The sequence below is a fragment of the Colobus angolensis genome, unplaced genomic scaffold, assembly GCF_000951035.1.
Source record: "Colobus angolensis palliatus isolate OR3802 unplaced genomic scaffold, Cang.pa_1.0 Scaffold108, whole genome shotgun sequence".
NCBI classification, from domain to species: domain Eukaryota; kingdom Metazoa; phylum Chordata; class Mammalia; order Primates; family Cercopithecidae; genus Colobus; species Colobus angolensis.
Window position 1 is genome coordinate 5,743,254 of NW_012111808.1, and position 23,100 is coordinate 5,766,353.

The 23,100-nt window shown below is 41.9% G+C and overlaps 1 protein-coding gene across 1 annotated transcript in view; it reads left to right on the top strand.

Annotated features, from left to right (window-relative positions):
* The window catches only part of NEDD4L (neural precursor cell expressed, developmentally down-regulated 4-like, E3 ubiquitin protein ligase), a 385,260-nt gene that overhangs the window by 305,491 nt on the left and 56,669 nt on the right, over window positions 1-23,100 (top strand). The window contains exons 7-15 of the mRNA XM_011949557.1: window positions 158-277; window positions 1,935-2,101; window positions 5,910-6,042; window positions 7,683-7,859; window positions 11,095-11,169; window positions 12,742-12,801; window positions 18,031-18,162; window positions 18,684-18,803; window positions 19,906-20,103. Of these exons, the coding sequence (XP_011804947.1) occupies window positions 158-277; window positions 1,935-2,101; window positions 5,910-6,042; window positions 7,683-7,859; window positions 11,095-11,169; window positions 12,742-12,801; window positions 18,031-18,162; window positions 18,684-18,803; window positions 19,906-20,103 (1,182 nt within the window). The remainder of the gene's footprint in view (window positions 1-157; window positions 278-1,934; window positions 2,102-5,909; window positions 6,043-7,682; window positions 7,860-11,094; window positions 11,170-12,741; window positions 12,802-18,030; window positions 18,163-18,683; window positions 18,804-19,905; window positions 20,104-23,100) is intronic.

Genomic DNA, 23,100 nt, shown 5'->3' on the forward strand with positions numbered 1-23,100 from the left:
CTGCCCTGCGTGCTGTGGGTATGGGTGGGTGGGGATGCCTCCCTGCGTGCTGTAGGTATGGGTGGGGATGCCTGCCCTGCGTGCTGTGGTGGTTGGCTTTTGCTAAAGACGATTTTAAGTGTAGCCTTTCAAGTCACACCCCTTCTAACCAATTTTCTTCCGTTATGCATTCAGTCATAAGTCTCGAGTTAAGGGATTTTTGCGACTGAAAATGGCCTATATGCCGAAAAATGGAGGTCAAGATGAAGAAAACAGTGACCAGAGGGACGACATGGAGGTACGTGGATGGCGTCAGGCCTCTCTCCTTGCCTTGAGATCATATTCATGTTTTGCTTTCAAACTTTATAATTGAAGGAAATAAAAGTTTAGAAAGCTTAAATATAAAAAAAGTACATATGTCTGCAAATTAGTCATTGATAGTCTACCAGTGCATTTATTTGTTTTGGTTAAAGATGAACTTTTTGTGTTACAGCACGACTCTTCGGAGAGATTTCTCTTTAGACGATGCCATGCCCATTCCCCAGTGTTAGCCCCCCAGCTCCGTGGAAGTCTCCTCACACATTGAACTCTGTTATTGCTGTGGACTTGCAGCTCTTTGTAAATTCCTTTTAGCCATTGAAGTCGCTTCAAAGTGGGTGAAGGAATTCAGAAAATCACTTTTTTTCAAGTTTCTTACTCATTTGGCCACAGGTGACAGCCTGCAGTAGAAAAACCCTCCTCTAGAAATGCCATTCTGGAATGAGCTGACCAGAGGATGTCCCTTTTTTCCTTGCCAACGGAGCTGCCCGTATTTACCTTGTCACAGACTGATGCTGTGGGTCCTATTGTACCTTTTCATCACATGCCTTGGACAGTGCTGTTTTGTTAGACAAATTCCCATATTCTCAAAGTGTCCATTAACTGAGACCTCTCTAGGGCTTATTCTCACATCTGTTTGCAGCTGTTGCATGTATGTGATATGTGAATAATGTGTGGTGGAGAAGTTACCCGCACACCCCTTCTCCTGAGAGATTGTATTTCCAGGCATTATTTCATTTCCAAGCCTTCATCTCTATATATACATGAAGAGGAATAACGTGGGTGGTAGAAATTTATGAATGTTAACATTTCTTAAGCACGTCAACAGATTTTCATCTCAAATCCAAGGAATTTTTTGCACTCTTCTTGCCTTCCAACTGCAGTAACCAGTGAATTACTTAATTTTCCAGTGATTTTAGCAGAGGATGTTAGGAAGCAAATACGTAATGCCTAAAATATGTGCTGTAAAAATGGAACTCGAATTTTGGTACCATGAAACCCATTGGTGTGGACATAGCTAGTGTAGAGGGCCTGAGTAGAAAGCAGCAGCTTTCAGACTTGTGGCTCCTGCGGTTGTTCAGGATGCAAAGAGGAGGCTTCTCTCTCAAAGCCCACCTCCCTGGGGAGCAACAGGGCTCCGGGCCTCTGGTCCCCTGCGCCATGATTTCTGTTAGAACACAGGTGCAACGCAGCTCATCTTCCCTGCTCCCTTTACCTCATGGAGGTGTTGAAAAGATGACAGCTGTAATGTGACCTGCATCATTGGCAGGGCTTTGTACAGCCTTGGAGGCCCTCAAGTCAAAATAACAAACATGACATATGGGAAGAGTATGATGTGACTTAAGTGGTGTCACCAAATCATGTTGTCTTGCAATGTAGTCATCTTAGAGGGCAGCACAATTAATTGGCCATTACTCAAAAGATTTTTGAGGCCTTTCTAGAATTGATTTTTTTTTTTTTTTTTGGCCTTCAACTGGGAATTTACTCAAATGTGTCCCCGAAGCCATGGCTAGAGCCAGAGAGCCCCAGAGCAAGGAGAAGGGCACACAGGGCTTCTCCTTGCTGCCCTTGTGATGACCTCTTCTTTACAGCCGAAGAACCCACCTCATAATCATCCCTCTCACTTTATTCCACAGCATGGATGGGAAGTTGTTGACTCAAATGACTCGGCTTCTCAGCACCAAGAGGAACTTCCTCCTCCTCCTCTGCCTCCCGGGTGGGAAGAAAAAGTGGACAATTTAGGCCGAACTTACTATGTCAACCACAACAACCGGACCACTCAGTGGCACCGACCAAGCCTGATGTGAGTACCGTGTGATGGTCGGGAACACGTGCACATGCACAGCTAGGGACAAATATGGTGGCCCTCTGGGACAAGACTGGGAAATAAATCATATGTCAATAAGAGCAGATGGTGGTGTGGTACGAGATTCCTCTCCATTTATGTAAAGCATGCAAGAGCGGTCAGACCTTGTATATTGTAAGCAATTGCCTTTGAGTCACATGCTGCTATTTTCAGTATGAGCTGATTTATTTTCTAGGTATTCTTTTATGTCGATTCCTGAAATACAAAGCAGAGGTTGTTTTTCTTAGACTTATCGTACATTTGTTGATTATATTGTTTTCTTCCTCACCTTTCTCTCCCAACTGACCCAGAACAGAACCAGCAAGCAAATTGGCTTTGCAATTTTCTGTTTTCTCTAAGTTTTTGGATTTTTACTCTCTTCAAGGCGTTGATTTGGAAACCTCAAAAAAAATTTTTTCTTTTTTTAAGGAAATGTTACCTTCTTAATATAATCAGAAACACATGGCAGAGTTGCAAAATTAGAATTAGTAATTACTGTGTATTTTAATCCCTCACCAGCCTCACGGATGCAGTAAACCAATTCCTGTTTTGTTCCCTCAGCAATTTGCGGTTTGATTGATAGCAAATAAACACTGGTTACAACTCATGGATTTTAAAAATGGTTTTGTAGCAGCTTGTTCTTAAATCATTTTATATAGCAAGATCTAAGTCTATTGATAATACATCAAAGGGCAAAAACAAAGTCTTAAGGAAAAGGAATTTTATCCTAGAAATTATGAGCTGCCTAGCAGCCAAGACAAGGAGGAAATTATCAATGAACTATATAACTTTCAGTATGTAATAAAAGCAAGTCTATAGGGTAGTATAATTTTCTTGTCTACTCGAACTCTGAAAGAAATTGGCTAATAATACATTTTAGACAACAAGCAGTATGAGGTATCATGTTCTTTAAAACCTTTTATCTTTAGAAATTGCAAAGATACTGTACATGTGACTGTGGTTGGGGAGGGTGGCCAAGTCTTCTGGTCTAGGTTTTGTTTAATTTAGAGATAAAGCTTACAGAATCTGGAACAACAAATAGCCTGTCTTCCCTGAGCCCTCAGGTGGGTCCTCGTGAATATCAGCCGTTCGTGATCAGCTTTAGACAACCCAGCGTGGGCATTAGCTCAAGACAGCAAAATGGTCTCAGGACAGCAAAAATATCAGAGCAGCTGCGTAATGCTGAACTATCTTTTGTTAAAAGTTTTTCCCATGGAAATAGTTTGGTGGATTCTTTTTGTTTTTTTATATTATTGCTTATTATTTCCTTTTGATTAATGCCCATAGCTATTGGAATTGTTGTAATCCATCGTAGCTATTTGTAGTAAAAACGAATTTGGACCCACCTTGGGCTTGGTTACATGTAGTGACCAGAAGAATCTTGGCAGCAATATCCTAAGCAAAGCACCATTATCTACCTTTGCTCAACAGCATGAGAAAGAAGTACCTGAAAAGGTAGGTCCTCATGCAACCTCTGCAGAAAAGTGGCTAGGAGCAACTCACAAAGGAAAAAATCCTGACAGCTAATACATATATGGAAAAATATTCAACTTAATAAATAAGGATCATGCAAATTGGAGTTCGTATTTTGGGGACAAATGGGGATAGTTGCTACTTTCTCTACCTCACTGAGTTGTGAAACTAATGAGGGAATTCTGGAGAAAGCACTTCCTACACTTTTAAATATATACTATATTTTTTATGGCTCCGCAGGTGTATACATGTCCGCACACTCATCAAAGGGTGTACATTAAACATGAACAGCTTTTTAGTGTGTTGACAAGACCTCAAAAAGGGGTTTAAAAGAGAAACTATCTTTGGTGACAGTGTCCCAGAAGCTAAAACAAAAGGTATAACTTGCTGGCTCTTCACTAGTCTAGAGCAACAAGGGAAAAATGCAATTCTTTTTCTGTTGTTGTTTGTTTGAGACAGAGTCTCACTTTATCACCCGCAGTGGTGCCATCTCAGCTCACTGCAACCTCCGCCTCCCAGGTTCAAGCGATTCTCCTGCCTCGGCCTCCTGAGTAGCTGGGATTCCAGGCACCCACTACCATGCCCGGCTAATGTTTGTATTTTTGTAAAGATGGGAAGTTTCACCATGTTGGTCAAGCTGATCTCAAACTCCGCTCACCTGAGCTGCCTAGCACCCAAGACAAAGCCTCCCAAAGTGCTAGGATTACAGGTGTGAGCCACCGTGCCTGGCCAAAAAATGCAGCTCTGAATCCAAGTTCGGGTTCACATGTAGTTTTGGGAGAAGGCAGAGGCGTAACTGCCCTATCAGTGAGGCAGCAATGTCAAAGGGAGAGGCTGAGCCAGAAAGGACACAGCAGAACTTGGCAGAACCTGAGGAGCGCCTGCTTCCAACGGGCATGACTTCTAGAAGGCAAGAGGAAAGTTAGTTAAGGAAAAAGAGCTTCCACCACAACCTCTGCTGGCAGGCTCTTTATTGGGATATAGTATAAGTTCATTTCAGAATGTGTGAGAAAACTTTAAAATTTGTGTTTTAGAGTCTATAATGAGTGTTCTTGATAAGTACTATATTTCAATTAGTCTGAAATAAAGATTTCAACTTTTGAGATACTAACTTGTGACATAATTTTTGTTAATGGGATATACTGTCTTATCAAAAGTGTCTGTGAGAGTTTTCCCTGAAAAACTTTTTGGCATTTAAACTTGTACACTAAAAGCCTCTGACTAGTATTTTCCCCCAAAGTATGATTATGATTGCCTATAATTTACTGCAAAAAAAAAAAAGTTTGTGTGTAGTCGCACCCTGCTGCCCTGGCTGGAGTACAGTGGTGCAATCTCAGCTCATTGCAACCTCCACCTCCCGGGCTTAGGTGATTCTCCTTCCTCAGCCTCCTGAGTAGCGGAGACTACAGGCACACGCCACCACGCTCGGCTAATTGTTGTATTTTCAGTAGAGATGGGGTTTCACCATGTTGGCCAGGCGCGTCTTGAGCTCCTGACCTCAAGGGATTCACCCGCTTTGGCCTCCCAAAGTGCTGGCGTTACAGGCATGAGCCACCACGCCCAGCCCAAAAAAGTTTTCCAAATTGAATCAAAACTTTTAGATCCTGAATTGAGAGCATCACGTGACAAAAAATAGGGTATGATGTTGCAGTGTTCAGACCCCGACTGACTAGAGAGGTTATCTCCTGATGTTATTAGGATTTTTAAAGTAGGGTAAAGGGGGGGAATGCAGTGTCACAATTTTGAGATTCTGTCAAAATGAGCTAGAAAGCAGCTGAAAAAAAATTCATGTTGGATCAGGTATACTTCCCTCCAGATGACAACTTTGAATTTGTACCTTTTGTAGTCTTTGGTCAAATTGCTGGTGACCAAAAGTAGCTACCTTATGATTGCTGGATTTTTAGAAGGATTGGAACTGCCCAGCTGCTGTGTGAACTCACCTGTCACCTCTGCTTCCAGAGGCCTGACTTGTCACTGTGGCATATGGGCAGAGGACTTTGATTTCTGTTTTTTATTAAGCACTAAGGTATATTTTGAAATATATACCTGAAAGATGCTCAGAACAGTATGACTAATGCATTTTAAAACTGCATGTATTTGATTGCAATGAACCTTAACCTATTTTAGCCATGATATGGTGGGAGAATTCTCACATTGGATGACCAGCTAAGTTGTCAGTGTTTGATGCTGACACTTCAGTGGGCATCTGGCCCTCCATGAGCGTTGGACTGTCATGAAAGGCCCGATCTCAACCGCTTCTCTTCTTCTCCTTCCCCCTTTCCCACGTGCTCAGGGATGTGTCCTCCGAGTCAGACAATAACATCAGACAGATCAACCAGGAGGCAGCGCACCGTCGCTTCCGCTCCCGCAGGCATATCAGTGAGGACTTGGAGCCTGAGCCCTCAGAGGGCGGGGATGTCCCCGAGGTACGATGTCACCAGAATGCTGCAAAGCCCGGCAGTTCCTTCTTCCCATGTTCTCCAGCTTGATTTTATATCGTAATTTCTTCTCTCAGTAAACATTGTTGAGAATGTAAAGATTACAGTGATACAGCGAATTAATTACCAGCCTGGATATTAATTAACTTGAAAGTGACTATAAAAGTCATATTTGACAAGGATATGTGGTTCTATATTGATAGAAATGGGAATAACATTATTTTTATTATTTTTTTTTTTTCAAGACAGTGTCTTGCTCTGTCTCCCAGGCTGGAGTGCAGTGGTGCAATCTCAGCTCACTGCAACCTCTGCCTCCTGAGTTCAAGCAATTCTCCTGCCTCAGCCTCCTGAGTAGCTGGTATTACAGGCACGCACCACCATACCTGGCTAGTTTTTATAGTTGTAGTAGATGTGAGTTTCACCATGTTGACCAGGATGGTCTCAATCTCCTGACCTTGTGATCCGCCCACTGCCTTAGCCTCACGAAGTGCTGGGATTACAGGCACATGCCATCACACTGGCTAATTTTTTTTCTTTTTTTTCCCCTTTTTTTTTTTTTTGTATTTTTTGTAGAGACGGGGTTTCACCATGTTGGCCAGGCTGGTCTTGAACTCCTGACCTCATAATCCACCCACCTCGGCCTCCCAAAGTGCTGAGATTACAGGTGTGAGCCACTGCGTCCAGCCCACATTATTTTTCAGTGTGAAAATCTTAAGATATTTTTACTTTGTAATTTATTCTTCACCAGGGTCTAACCATGTCTCATTAAATGACAACTTGTTTTTTCCATAGTTGAGCTATCAAATGAGCCCTGTAACTTGTTTGGGTATCATATGCATATTTTTATTGAGTCACTTTGACACTTGAAGGAGATTTGTTACCATGAAAATATAAATTTAGGTGAATAGAAATGTGTAATTTTCCCTTTAAATAGTTATGGTATGTTACTTAAAACGTTATGAATTAAACAACAGATTAGCCATAATCTTCCATGCTGTCTTATCAGCTCTGTTTACGTACTAAAAATCCATTCTTCTTAGACATTGTGTTAGGAAGGTCATTCACAATGCAGTGATTCAGCTTGGAAAAGCAAAAGTAATGATTCCATAATACATTCACTCTAAGTTATTTTATACCATTGTTTAATTACAGCATATAGCTTCTATACTGCTGTCTTGGTGAATCCTCAGTGGTTAAAAGTAAAGAAAATCCATGACAATTGTTTGTAAACTCCAGAGAAGCATGTGTGTGTGTGTGTTTGTTTTTGCCCACACATACAGTAACAAGTGCTGGAAATCAGTCACTGTACAGAGAGGCAGTGTTATAAAGTGGGTAAGAGCACAGCCTCTGTCTGGAACCAGGCCTCTTTGATTCACATCATGGCCCTACCACTTGCTAGCTGTTACCTTGGGCAAGTTATTGTCTGTGCCTCAGTTTCCTCATCTGTTAATTGCAGGAGTAGTCATATCTTCCTCATGATTATTGTGAAGGTTGTGTGCCTCATGAGAGGCACTTAGTAGGTGTTAATTGTAGTTACCACCGTGGCTGTTGTTGTTACATAGCTTTGTTGGGGAGCTGGGTGGATCCCCAGTTCCTAGCGTTTACCCCAGTGTGTCTTTCTCTGAAAGCCTTGGGAGACCATTTCAGAGGAAGTGAATATCGCTGGAGACTCTCTCGGTCTGACTCTGCCCCCACCACCGGCCTCCCCAGGATCTCGGACCAGCCCTCAGGAGTTGTCAGAGGAACTGAGCAGAAGGCTTCAGATCACTCCAGACTCCAATGGGGAACAGTTCAGCTCTTTGGTTGTAAGTAGTGGCCTTGTTTGAAAGAAAAGCTGAGCAATGTTTTATTGTTTTTTGTTGCTTTAGGAGAATCTCTTATGTAAATAGTGACCAAGGGTCTTCCAGCTCCCAGCTAACTCTGACATTTTCCAAAGTTCCTCCTCCCCTAGGAGAAGCAGGACTACACTAAAATTAGCCCAAGCAGGTGAGAATCTTTCTTGATTTGGAAGGCAGCTTTGCTCACCCCTATACCACTAACACTTTCTTGGTTTATAAAGAACTCAAAGAAGTAAAACTTCATGATGTCTGTAATTATTAGCTTTAACCTTGTAGAATTCCTTTCCCAGCCAAAAGGCTCATGAAAATAGTACCTTTATCACAAAGGTAGTATTTCACAGTAACAGTGAAAAGCCATCAGGCCTAATCAGTCCTCTTAAGTCATATTCTGCAGGATTTATCATTCTCATTTCGCTGATAAGGGCACGATGCTTAAGTGGCTCATCCAAAACAAGGTTTGAATGGGAGATAGAAGACATATTCGCCTAAGCCCAAGAACATGAACCTTGAGAAAGGTTGTGAAATTGTGACACTGTCATCAAGGTAGCATTTTAACTTGGGCTCTCCACATCAGAAACATACCTTCTAGAAGCTTCAGATGGGCTTAATGCCTGAGCCCAGTGGAATCAGTCCCAAAGACTTCCATGTTTGACAATACAAAACTGTGCAGAAATAACCCATAGAAAATCCCTGCTTATGCTTAGAATGAAGAGCAAATGAAGTCTCAGTGTTTCTCAAGAAACTGAACTTGAAGGTGTGCGATAAGGCCGGGCGCGGTGGCTCAAGCCTGTAATCCCAGCACTTTGGGAGGCCGAGACGGGCGGATCACGAGGTCAGGAGATCGAGACCATCCTGGCGAACACGGTGAAACCCCGTCTCTACTAAAAAATACAAAAAACTAGCCGGGCGAGGTGGCGGGTGACTGTAGTCCCAGCTACTCGGGATGCTGAGGCAGGAGAATGGCGTAAACCTGGGAGGTGGAGCTTGCAGTGAGCTGAGATCCGGGCACTGCACTCCAGCCTGGGGGACAGAGCGAGACTCCGTCTCAAGAAAAAAAAAAAAAAGGTATGCAATAGTAGATGATGGTAGTCACTCCACTGAAAATAGCATCCTAAAAAAACATAATCATTACTGTGACCATAACCAACAGAAATGATAGCACTGCATGCAATGTAAAAGCAAGTAAGTACTCACAAATTGTTACTTATGGTTATGGTGTTTTTATTTTAAAGACACTATAGACCTCTATTACATGAATTGCATTTGTCATTCAGTTAATGTGATTTCACATTAAAATTCTGTGACTTTTTCAAAAAGAGATGTGTCACCAACATGAAAATGTAGTACTAAATGGACAGGATAAAAGAGATTGCATATATATGGGATATTTGAATTGGTAAAACTGTTGTTATAGAAACAACACAAACAATGAAGCCCTGTTTTTAAAACCTGTAAAACCAAGGAGGTACCACAGAATCCATGGCAGTAACACACCTTTAGTAAACCAAGTAAACATCGTAATTTTCTTCAGCATTAATAATAAGTTAGCAATTTTAGTTCTTTGAATGGGGAGCTCCTGCATTTAATTATTCTAGATGCATGAAATATCCTTAAGACCCAAATACAATATCGTATTATTTTCACATCGTGTTCACTGTTAAATGAGAGTTAAATAGGATATTTGCTTATCGGGATTACTCTGTATTCAAGGGCAAGAACTTGAGCTTTGGCTGGGCGCAGTGGCTCATGCTTGTAATGCCAGCACTTTGAGAGGCTGAAGCGGGCAGATCACCTGAGGTCAGGAGTTCAAGACCACCCTGGCCAACATGGTGAAACTCTGTCTCTACTAAAAATGCTAAACTTAGCTGGGTGTGGTGGGGTGCACCTGTAGTTCCAGCTACTCAGGAGGCTGAGGCACAAAAATTTCTTGAACCCGGGAGGCAGAGGTTGCAGTGAGCCAAGATCACGCCACTGCACTCCAGCCTGAGCAACAGTGACACTTTTATTAAAGACTGATTCTTTCACAATAACCAATGTGGGAAGATGTGAATTGTCCCCCATCCCTACCACAGAGTCTTCTTGTACCATTTACTTATCACAAAATGTTAAAAATGAGTGAATACTAGAAATTGATACCATGGATAAACTTGCTGATAAGGAGACTCTGGCTTCTGTATGTGACCTGCTGCTAATCTTCATTCCTGTCAGTTAGGCTTCATTTAACCACATAGACTAATACAAACAAGTGAGAGGAATATTAGACACTACACACTATATCTTTTTTTATTTTAGCTTGATCTCACTGTTTTTAATTATTCCTGTCTTTACTACTTGAAGTCCGTTTAGAAGCTGAAATTGGCTGAGCATGGAGGCTCACACCTGTAATCCCAGTACTCTGGGAGGCCGAGGTGGGTGAATCACCTGAGGTCAGGAGGTCGAGACCAGCCTGACCAATATGGGGAAACCCATTTCTACTAAAAATATAAAAAATTAGCCGGGTGTGATGGCGGGGGCTTGTAGTCCCAGCTACTCAGGAGGCTGAGACAGGAGAATCGCTGGAACCTGGGAGGCAGAGGTTGCAGGGAGCTCAGATCACGCCACTGCACTCCATCCTGGGCAGTAGAACAAGACTCGGTCTCAAAAAAAAAAAAAAGAAGAAGAAGAAGAAGCCAAAATTATAAATACCAGATCTTTCAGATGTAGGCCAAGATGATGTCTGAGCTCCTCTGAATATAGGATGCAACTGACTCTTTGTCAATTGTAATAATCAATAAATGTGGGTAGCCACATATCACTATTTCTTATTTCTTCCTCTTTTTCCCTCTATTCACATCACATTAAAATTTACCTGGAGGGTGCATCTTAAAGCAAACTACAAGACTGCTAGCTTCTTACTGTTTGTAAAGCAGCATTAGAGTGTTGCAGAGTCCTGTTGAGTCTCCTTTCCGAAAGTTTTGGTCTCCTGTTACTTTTGCCATTAATTCTAAGGACTAATCAAAATTCTAGTCTGCTTAACTGAAAATTAAAGTGGAAGATGACTTTTTCAAGGATGACTGTCCTTGCTCTGAAAAGATGTTTCATTTACTTACCTTCTAATATCGAAGAGCAGTGAATATGGTTGAGTGATGTATTTGTTAAACCAATGAAAGTTGCTTTTAAGGATATATTTCTTGATGATTCCTGTCTTTTCCTCTCCTTCCAGCAAAGAGAACCCTCCTCAAGGTTGAGGTCATGCAGTGTCACCGACGCGGTTGCAGAACAGGGCCATCTACCACCGGTAACCCATGCTAATTTCCAGTCATCAGTTAACTTTTTGGGCTTTCATTTACAATCATCTGGGCTGCTGCAAAAAGAGTTTTTCCTGTGTAAATTTATTTACCATATAAATGAGATGTTTTTAAATTTCCTGGCAAATTGCCCTAGGAAAGTGGATTTCCAGTACAGAGAATTGTTACTGCCACCCATCTCTAAAATGCTGGAACTTTCATTGCTTTAGTTTTTCACCCAAATTTATACCAATTTTGATTTGCTCACTTAAACTTCTTGGTACATTCGTAATTCCTTTTACTTTACTGAGTTACTATAGTTACGCTCCAGTGATCTGTACTTTGAAAACACCAGTCCCTTTAACCAGGAAGAACTCTTCTGGGCGACCATCCACATGTTCCTTTCCCTTCCTAATGACCTGAAGTCTGAACTTGACAGAGCCTCTGTACCTTCTCTTTAAAGGTAGCTCTGCTCACCAGGAATTGGCTATCATTCTTTCCAACTCTCTCATCATTTTAATAGCTATCAGCAAATGTAGAAGTGTAAGGGATTTTGTAACATCTGATGTATGTAAAAATAAATATTCAAGTTGGAAGGTAGACTAGAACTGCCTTGAGAGATGTTTGATGTGCACATTAAAAATAAGAAATTTTACATAAATTTGTTTCTTTTGGAGGTGAAAATATGTGGTTTTAACGTGTTCAATTTGATGTTTTACCTTGACAGTTTTTGTCTGTTGCTATAAAACCTTGATCATTTTTAAGACTAATAATGTATTATGTATGAATTTGAAGGGGGAAAAGTGCATTTAAGGTTTTTGAAATCACAGTGTCTTCCTTCTCATGTATGTTTTTTCTTGACTTCAAAGGATATTTCGGCCTAGGTTTTCATTTTTTATGTTTGAGAAAAAATTAATGAGTATACTAGTCAAGGAAGCAGCCAAAATAATAGAGTCATTTGTGACTTATGCTGGAGAGACTTAATAATAAGCTTGAGAAGAGCATCTTTTCTGGGATGGTTTCAGTACAGGGCCCCCACAAACAAAACAATTAACTGAGATGGACTGGTGGGATCCTTCTCAGCCTCATGATCTGTGATTTTCCTTGAACGAATGGCACTTCTCCTTTTCAAAATCAATGTCAATTTTATTTCCCAAAGAGCTCACTTTCCTGGAAACTGGTGATTCTTCCCTCTTTCTTTGTACTTTGTGATGCTGTAAACTCACTGATCACCAGTGGCCTCTTGAGTTTTGAGTGTTGGCGGATTTTAGAATCTGCTAATTATTTGATAATGGGGGGCAAAACCAGACCAGCTTTCCATTTTTCTCTAAGGCAGCTCACTCTTTTGAGGTTGTCATTGTTTACCCAGATCAAGGATGAGCCACCTCGGGTGGCGTAGGGGTCAGCTTCCTTTGTGCTACTGGTCATCAGCGACTGCTCGGCTTTGTCTGGACAGAGTGGGTTTCAGGGATTCTGATCTCATGTCACCTGCCTTACAGCGCTGCCACAGCAGTGGTCCCTGATTCAGACAGCCGTGGGTCATCCCCTCAGTGCATTTTACTGATGTAAATTATCATTCACAGCCCAGTGCCCCAGCTAGGAGAGCGCGTTCATCAACTGTCACGGGTGGTGAGGAACCAACGGTAATGATCCACTTTATCAGACGTCAATGGCAAGAGGCTGTGGGGCAGTTTTAATATTTCATGTAGTGGTGAATGTACGGTCTTTTTAAAAATGAGATTAGCTCCTTTGTGCTACAAAGCTGCACACGTTTCTTATTTTAAGCTTCTCATTTTGGGATTGTTTAAAGGTACTGGGTAAGATAGAATGATTTTTTAGTTCCACATAATTTTATTAAGGATACTATCAGGCTTTGGTTAAGTGTGTTTAACTTGACCATTTAGAAGATATTTTTGGCTTTAAGTGTTTGTACTCCTGATAAGTTTTTCCTTTTCATTAGAATGCGTGGTAAAAATAATTTGGTTGGAAGAAAATCAGAGAAGCCACAGGAATTGCATGAGACTGCATGTGATTTCTGGGTGTGCCCAGAGCCATTCTCTTTTCTGTATCTCCCCTACCACATTTCTAACAGGGAGTTAGACTTTTCTTGTCTCCAGAATGCACCAGTGACCCTTTCTCTGCCACCAGGGGCTCTCCTCACAGGAATGAACAAGTTTCCGTAATACCAGGGGAGCATAATTAAGATATATAAGTGATCTAGAAAAATTGATGTTTCTCTAAACCAACCATTCTTATTCATTATTTTGAATGATTTATGGTATTCTTATTTGTGGGTGACTTAGATTTGACCATGTATTTTAATTGCCTGTTTTCTACTTGATCCCTAAAGTTAGCTAGCTTGTAGTTTATGCTTTGCACTGCAGTAGCTGTTTAAAGAATTTCCTTATTGTTTCACCTGTGTTGTATTTTGCTGTAACTGCTCATTACTTGTGGATAGCTTTACGTATACAACTGCTGATTTTCTAAAAGATATTGATGACTTCAATTTAATGCCCAGCATTGTACAGGGGAAAATCAAACTGGCAACAATCAGCCCCGGAACACTCAGCTCAGGTTAAGGTATTGAGCTACAGTGGTTTACGTGAGTCATGTGTTGAGTGAGGCAGCCTCTAGTAGAATTCAAGAAATTCTACGTGAACTATTTCCCACTGTGCACTTGCAATTTCTGTGGGAGTAGTGGAGCTTCGAGGGGGACAAGATCATTTTATGAAGTAATTTTTATAGAATTCAGTGCTGATGAACATCATCTGTATATCACCTGTTTTTGTATTTTGTTGGCCTTGCAACCTGCTTGTAGCTTTGGAGAGTTGTGGTAGCTGATGTAGTAAATGAAGTGTAAATGGAATCGTTGCAGCACCAGGCTCCATGGCAAGGGTCACCTGGCAGGACGAGGTGACCCCTCTGGATGAGATCACGAGTGGCACTTTAGACTGCCCTTTTCTTGCCTTGCCTGCACTCTCCCCTCCCCATCACTGAGTTTCAGCGTAGGTTGGGTTTTTTCTTCCCACAGGCTTGGCAATATTCATTCCTAAGTGTTTCATCTACTCTGGTAGAAGAGATAGATCTCCCTACCCAGTTAGGTTTGAAAGGATCACATCCGTTTCTCTTCAGCTGTATCCTGCATGTCTCTTCCACATCCTTTGTCATGAATGCCCTTGACTTTGTCTTGCAATTCTGTCTCTTCACCCCGTGTTTTCCTCTTTGATATCCCCTCTGCTCCTCTGCCGTCACTCACACTGAAGTGCATTGTCCTGGGCTGGAGCCACCGTGGGATTTTATCATCTCGCTCCGCATGTGCTCTCTCAGACATGTGGCTGTGTACACATAGGTACACATTGTGCCACTTTATTTTATTTTTTTTAAATGGGATGTCGTATATACATTACTCAGCAACTGGATTTTTTTTTTTTTATTTATGGTCATTCTTCTGGGACATGTTAATAGTTACACAGTATTCAGTGATGTGAAGGCACTACGATGTTAATTTCCCAACATTCAAGGACTTTCCGCTCCCCCTACCCTGCCCTTTTGACTCTATATGCTGTGCTGAAGTAACCGTCCTGGTATAGCTTTCTTTCTGTGATAGTGCTTTCATTCCTGTAGTCTAATAAACAGGCACTGATTCTCAGCCAAGAAACCACAGCCCTTTGATTTAAGGCAAATAAATGCACAGTGGTGTCACTTTCTGGCAGACTAAGCCAGGGCCCTCCCCATGAGATAAAAGGAGAGGGATAGCACAGTATTTTCAGTCTTTGTTGTATATATTCTAAAAATGCACGAGGCCACCAGTACAGGGTTGGTGCAAGTCTTGGCAAATCTGTGATGGTCACCATCAAAGTGGTTATTTTTAAAAGCATATTGAAACTTCTGCAGCTTACAGTCTTGTTCTTTATTTTAATGAAAGAGCCACTAGGAAGTTCTAGCTAATGGCTTTTGGGCATCACAAAGCAGCAGTGTATTCAGTCTACAATGAAAAGCTGTGAAGTGTTAAGCTAAGTCGCAATTTCTAACTGGTTTCTTGATTACTTTTTTGTTAAGCTAGTGTGGAACATACTCACAAGCATAGAACAGCAGAAGGCTGGTTTTGGCTTGGTGGCGGGCCCTTCCATGGTCTGTCTATAGAAGCTGAGTCCTGCCCCTCAACTAGCCACGCAGGGTGGGAGGCAGTGTGAGTTACAAATGAAATCATCAGCACAGGTTGTACTTTGTGGTCATTTGGAAAGAACACTGTAAAGAAACATTTCCAAATGGCCCTCTCACATAAATGTAACTAAATTACAGGTTGCCAGTTCAGTTCTCAATAGAAGAGAGAATGAACATTTTAATCAAATTCAGTGTTCTGTACTACACTCGTAATTTTCCACAAACTGATTAGTGCTGTTCACTGTGGCTGTATGAAAGTAACCTCTATGGCCGGGTGCAGTGGCTCACACTGGTAATCCCAGCACTTTGAGAGGCCGAAGCGGGTGGATCACCTGAAGTCAGCAGTTCGAGACCAGCCTGACCAACATGGTGAAACCCCCCTGCTACTAAAAATACAAAAATTAGCTGGGCATGATGGCGCGCATGTGTAATCCCAGCTACTTGGGAGGCTGAGACAGGAGAATCACTTGAACGTGGGAGGCAGAGGTTGCAGTGAGTAGAGATTGCGCCACTGTATTCCAGCCTGGGTAACAGAGCGAGACTATGTCTCAAAAAAAAAAAAAAAAGGAAAAAAACAAGGTAACCTGGTTGCTAGAATTCATACAGCTTTAGGATTCAGTTCTGAGATGATCTATGACACATCCAAGTGCTTTCAGTTTATCAGTTGCCTCCTCAGTGTCCTTTCCAGAGATTCAGTAACTGCAAAAATATCCCAAAGGTTTCCAGAGCTAAGGTTTCCAGAGCTGAGTTTTCCAGGGGCAGGACGGGGGCGGGGGTGGTTTGTGGGGGAGTTGTGGGAGGGAAGGGGCCTGGGAGAGGGGGAGGTGGATCACCGGAAGGGGAGGGCTCTGGGAAGAGGGACCTGAGAATGTAACAAATTCCATTTAGTATTTGATTGATTGGATAAACAATAGTAGGTCAAAACCTGATAGCACATACTTTGCCAGAGGTACTAATTGACCACGAACTTAGGTTACAACTTAGCTCAGCAGAGGAGTCCATTGAAGTGCCCGGATCCACGTAGCCCTTTGTGTTGGCATCACTGCTAGAGGAGGAGGGGAGGAAGGAGCTTCACTGGGACTGCGTGCTAATTCCTTGATGTTTAATATTCATGAAAGGATTAAGTCAGTGTTAATGTTTCTTCTGCTCCTGCTGAGTCTCCACACCTGGATCCAGAATGCTCTATGATCCGAGTCTTTCTGTCTTTATAAACTATCTTTATGGAGCTTTAGGACTTTATCTCAGGAAATGTTAAGGAAATGGTTGCCGCGTTTTTAGCCGAAAGTTTTCTTACGCATAATCTAAAATCATCTGCTTCATGATCTTACACAGGTGATCCTTCTCTGAATTGTGCTTTTAAGCCTGTGAGGTTAGCACATTGCTTCTCTGTAGATGGGGTTTCCAAATTACTTGGCAGCGTCCTTGGTGCTTTCTCTAATTTGAGATCCTGGGGTCCACCAAGGAACTCCAAGTGATCATCTTCACCAAGACACATTGTTGGTAGTGCAGGGAAGAGGTGGCATAAGCACAGGAAGAAGTTGGGTTCAGAGGAAATTTGTATTCTCAGCCTAATAGCAAGAAAATGACACCTGCTAAAATATCTGGAGGGACAGGAGAAGATCCTGGCTAGAGAAAGGACGAGTACTCTAAAAGAAGCAGCTTCCTTTTGTAACCTCACATGAGAGGTTATTCCTAAGGCATGGGTTCCTATACTTTTAGATTCTCCTAGGAGCTGTGGTGTAGCTCTGGTTGGCTTCTGAGCTTTTCCCCACTTAGAGCTCTTTCGCAGGCACAGATCTTACATACATCACCTATGCGTTCGAGCCTTCCTGGGACAGCTCTGATCTCCAGCATCTGTCCCAGTGCCTCCATACATCATCAACACATCCTTGTTTTTCAGTGTTTCTCCATCCACACTGCATTTCTTAGACTGTTTCTCAGGGATCTTCTTGTGATCAAATGTGGACTGTCTAAATACAGTCACTCTATGTTGGACACGTCTCTAAATCCAAAGACTGCCAAGCTGTGTTCGCCTTCAAAGAAACACACTTCTATCAGTGGACTTGGGTGCACACAGCCTCGGGTGTGAGGCTGGGTGCTGGGAGACTTCCTGAGCTGGGGCACACAGATGTCCTGGGTGGTACTCCAGATTATATGCTACTGTGTGACCGTCAGCATCCTAGAGAAGGGGCTGTGTGTTGGGATTTTAAAATTTTGCCCCAAAAGGTACAGTGTAAGGGTCCTAAGCTGATGGAGAAATTTAGGACTAAGCTAGAAGAGCACCCCATGGGAGCTACATCGAGGAGAAACTCAGCATCCCTCTCATACACAGTGACACTGGGCAGTTTGAAATACCTTTAAGCTGTACCTGGTTTGGCAGTGGAATTTAGTAGCCAGAACAGATGATAATGTTTTTCCTTCCCCTGTGATCACCTTAGCAGCAACCTTTTACATTGAAGACTACGGGGATCTTAGAACCAAGTTCTGTGAGAATTTGGATCTGCAACTGTGTGGGGTTCATTCCACAGCAGATTTGAAGCTATTGGAAATCTATTGCTGTTTTCCAGACACTTGGAAGTATTTTCTATATAAATAGAACTAATTAACTTTGTCTAGAGAAAATAATTATCTATGTGTACATTACTTTATTCAGCTGATTAGAAAACAAATGCAAGGTATTAAATAATAATGATTTCTTGCACAAACAGCCATCAGTGGCCTATGTACATACCACGCCGGGTCTGCCTTCAGGCTGGGAAGAAAGAAAAGATGCTAAGGGGCGCACATACTATGTCAATCATAACAATCGAACCACAACTTGGACTCGACCTATCATGCAGGTACGAAGATCGCCGTCCAACTTAAAACCGCAGGCCATAGAAGCCAAAATGTACATGACTGACCTCCCTCCCTGGTGTTTATGTATTGTTCTGAAAGAGTCATATTTGTAAAAAGCTTTCTCACAAAGAAAATGCATTACTTTAAATATAATAATAGCCTAAGGAAGAATTTGCTTTTCGAATCAGTTTATCACTGAATACATTTTTAAAATGTGAAGTGACAGATATTTTCAAAGTAAGAGCCTATTACAGTGTGTAGCTTCTTCCCTGCCCCCCCACCCCCCACCCCCTGCCTTTAATCTGAGGCTAGTTTTTATGCTGGGCTAGTGATTCGTTTTTATTTCCCTTGAATGTGTTTCCCCATCCTTTCCCCCATCATTATGTTTAATTATTTCCTCCATGCTTTAAATAGGCCAGACCTCTTATTATTGCTGTTTGCGTTGTTGTTTGGGTTCGCGCTCCTAATCACACACACAGGGAGATCCTCCTAAGAAGCTAACTTGTTTTTGCCTCCAAAATAGCTTGCAGAAGATGGTGCGTCTGGATCAGCCACAAACAGTAACAACCATCTAATCGAGCCTCAGATCCGCCGGCCTCGTAGCCTCAGCTCGCCAACAGTAACTTTATCTGCCCCGCTGGAGGTGAGACGGCTACCTCATCTAACTGGACTCACTCTGTCCTGTGACTCCCATTCTTTCTTCTCTCTTAACTCTGCCTTCAGTTTCGCAGCCACCTCCTCTGATCAGTCGTTGTGTTGGTGGTGAAGGGTGTTCTTGTGCAGCCTTTCTACCTGCTTCTCTGTCTCGCCCAGTTAACATTCCTGGACTCTCTCACCTGATTCTCATTCTCATTTGGCTAAGGCTGCAGTGACTTGTGCTGGACGAGGGCACTCTCTTTTCAGGACTTCCACTGTTCTTGTTGTGTTTCGCTTCTTTTTGCCTGTTACTTCATTAGAATTGCATAATCTCTCTTTCAAATACCAAGTGCTGATACTGAGTTTTTAAACATAGCTATTGCTTTGATCATTTTTTTTCTTTCGACTGTAGGGTCTTTCATTCTATGGGCATACATGTTTCTGATGCATATTTGCATATCTGCATCGTGGCTGGGCATCTGCTTGTGCTCTCTGTTGTGTTTGTATTGTTTTGGTGCCATCCTTTAACATCACAAATATCAGAGTTAGAGAAGCCAAAGAGCAAAGGTGTGAGGTCCTAAGCTTGACTGTGTCTTAGAGACAGCTGTGGGCTTCTCCATGCCCTGGGTCCAGATGCCGATAAGTGGGAATGGATGCTGTCTCTTCCACACTCTGATATGAATGTCATGGGTAACAACTGTGAGATTCCAGATCATTGTCTTTATTGATGTAGGTTTTTCTTTTCTGTGCTCTAAAACTTGCCAATCTATTCTTCATTAGACTGTGAGCTCATTAAGAGCAAGGGCACGTTTTTCTCCACTCTGTAAAATCTCCATCCATAATGCTTAGTACAGAACAGTATTTTTGGTACATACGGAGTAGCTACCAAAGGATGGTGATTATAAGTACTTAATATTGTTGTGTGTTTATCCAACAGAGAAAATGTAAAGTTAGATTGATTTAAAAGTAAATGAATGACAGAAAACAGGTTTTGGGAATCTTCCCTCTTGTCCGCCTCCAAAGAGAAGCCTCCTACAATACCCAGGTACATTTTGGCACATTGGAATCGCACCTGCTGACGAGTTCTAATGCTAATTGTCATTCTTTAGGGTGCCAAGGACTCACCCGTACGTCGGGCTGTGAAAGACACCCTTTCCAACCCACAGTCCCCACAGCCATCACCTTACAACTCCCCCAAACCACAACACAAAGTCACACAGAGCTTCTTGCCACCCGGCTGGGAAATGAGGATAGCGCCCAACGGCCGGCCCTTCTTCATTGATCATAACACAAAGACCACAACCTGGGTAAGGCTGCTGCTTTTATTTGGCTCCGTTTTCACCATGAAGTCTGGCATTAATTCCTTGATTTCCTCACTCAGTGTTTGTAGTTCTTACAGAGGATTTGGATTGACCGTAAAGGGTGTTTCCAGAGGGTCTCCTCAGCCTGCGTCTGGCCCCTGCACAAATGGGTGGGTGGGAGTGGGTGGGCACAGGCTGGTAGCTGTCCTTGGTACTGGTGCTGGGACTGCCTTTTCTCCTGGGAAACTCTAGACAGTTCACCATGCTGGATGGAAAGGTACTGCTTTGTGCTGTTAAGATTTTGTTAATTGATCCCGTCTTACAAAGTAATCTCACTAGGAGTTATAATCATTTTCAAATAATTTTTTCTTTTGTCAGTTTCTTTTTGCACTTTTATTGGCATTACCCACCTTCTTTTGATTTGTCACTTTAGTTTTTACTGTTCACATCAGATCAGTATTCACACGTCTGAGCTACATTTCCATGCCCTTAATCAAGGGATAGGGGATGTACTGAGTGACTTTGGTTGTAAATCTGATAGCTCCTTTTTGTGATCATTTTGTCAAAATTGATTTTTCTTGCCATGCAACTCTTTCATGTACTCCTGAATTGTACGCAAGAAAGAATCTGTACATTGTATTATCTTGAGCAAAATGAGATTAATCAAAGGCGAATATGCATATCTTTGTATTTCTCTGTCAGTTCTTTATTTCTTGAGCTGAATCATTGGGTGGCTTTTTCAGTGTAGTATATAGTTCTTTTGAAAGTTAGTTGGTATTTTTCTGCTGTATAATCTCTATACCTGTAATTAAACTGAAATTGGTTCCCTTATTTCTGGCTATTTTTGATGCTGCAGGTGGTTTTTCTTCCTGTTATGTCCCCATCGAATTGTCTAGCTAGAGTTAACTCAGAGTTTAACTTGGTCCTACTGTTATCTGTGTTACTTGCTCAAAACTGATGTTATGGGAATGCTGGTTGAGTTTTGGTGATTGTCATTGGCCCTAGCTCTTTGGTCGTGGATCAACAATAAACATACACCATTAATTCCCATTTCTAGTGATGGACATTTGTGTCCATTTGATAGGCCAGCAGTCTTAGATTCAAGAACAAGCCCTGCTCAAGGGGATTTGGGCTGTCGTTTTATGCCTTGCCCATTGGGTGGTATCAGTTCAGTCCAGCAGGTCTAGAGGGCGTACTCCTAGAATCCTTTGAATCGTGGGACACTGTGTCTTCAAGGGCATTCTTGGCATTTGGGGCAGGGACATTTGTGCCTTCGGTTGCAGACCATTTAACAACCTTGGCTCCTGCCACCAGGTGCTGATGGTCACCACTACCCCCACCCCAACATAGTGATGACCAGAAATGCCCTACACATTTCAAAACAGCCCTAAGTGAGAACCACTCTAAGAGCTCTTTCTATTTTGAAATAAGGGAATGGCCTGCCAAGAGAATTTCTCATCTAGATCTGGTAACATTCATTTGGTAAACTGATAACTGCTTCTAAGGCATATAATAACATGTAGGTTTGACTCCCCTAGTAGTCTGAAGATAATGTTACAGATTTGCAGGTAAGCCAAGAGTAAGAGACAGGCAGCTCGTTGGAAAATATAGTAATGGAGGGGTTTTTTTTGTTTTTTTTTTTTTAATGTCTTTTTTCTTATTACCATGGAATCCCTGGCTGTCCTGCCAGTGTTCTCATTTACTATAGCACTGCTGTAATTTCAAGTCCTTAGCCAGAAACAGGCTCCAGAAATAAGGGCTAACGAATATAAAAGTAGATGGATTAGTGTAAGGAGCCACTGTGGCTTGCCAACATAAGCTATGATTTTAGTAATTTCAACTAGCTTAGTAATCAAATCCCCTAACCTTTTCACAGCCTTTCAAGCCACAACGGCAGTGTAATTGCAGCTGGGCAGATTGTATTTTAAATGAAACAGCACTCGCTTTATTTATTGCTTGCAACGTTGCTGAATGAAACCCATTTTTAATTTCCAGTTGTCCCTTTTTACCCAGATACTTGTTACTGACTAATTTACTGATTTAAAATTATAATCTGTTACAACAACATTTTGTTACTGCTGCTAGTGTGGAAAATCCTCAAGGTAACAACTGGAAATTCCACAGGTTACTCCTGTTCTTAAGCAAATTCAGATGTGCTGACACAGCTGCTTTACTGCTTCTAAACAAAGGCCTAGGTGGGATTCTCCCTGCGGGAGACACACTCTAAATTGCCTGTTCATTTTGACAAAAGATGAAGAGCCAGAGGGAAGCATAAAGATAATTTGCAGCTTAAAAATCTGTCTTGAGTTGGTTTTGGGGTTTGCTTTGTTTTTTATTTTTAATTTATTTTATTTATTTTTCCATAGAGGTTGTACTAATTTTTATTTTCACCAACAGTGTATAAGCATTCTCATTTTGAAAGAGGAAGAGAACAAATGAGAGAACAGCATAGCTATCCTTAGATTTGAGCATTAGAATAGAAAAAGGAAAAAAACTGGTAGGACAAGTTGAAAATGATGAAAATAACACTCCTTCCCCCATCAGCCTGGGCACTGTTGATTCTTACACCAACCAGAAGCCTGAAAAGTATCAGGACATTTCCCCTCTATACATTGAGAAATTTAAAAAATGTATTGACATATGTCATAAAACATGAACTTTTACAGACAGACACACAGATAAAGGCAGTATGCCATCAGTGTTTGGATAAAGTTTGGCCTTATTCTCTTTTTTTTTTTTTTTTTTTTTTTTTTTTTTTTTGAGACAGAGTCTCACTCTCACCCAGACTGGAGTGTAACAGTGCAATCTCAGCTCACTGCAACCTCTGTCTCCCAGGTTCAAGCAATTCTCTTGCCTCAGCCTCCTGAGTAGCTGGGATTACAGGCACGTGCCACCACACCAGCTAATTTTTGTTTTGTTTTGTTTTGGTAGAGACGGGGTTTCACCGTATTGGCCAGGCTGGTCTCAAACTCCTGACCTCAAGTGGTCCTCCCACCTCGGCCT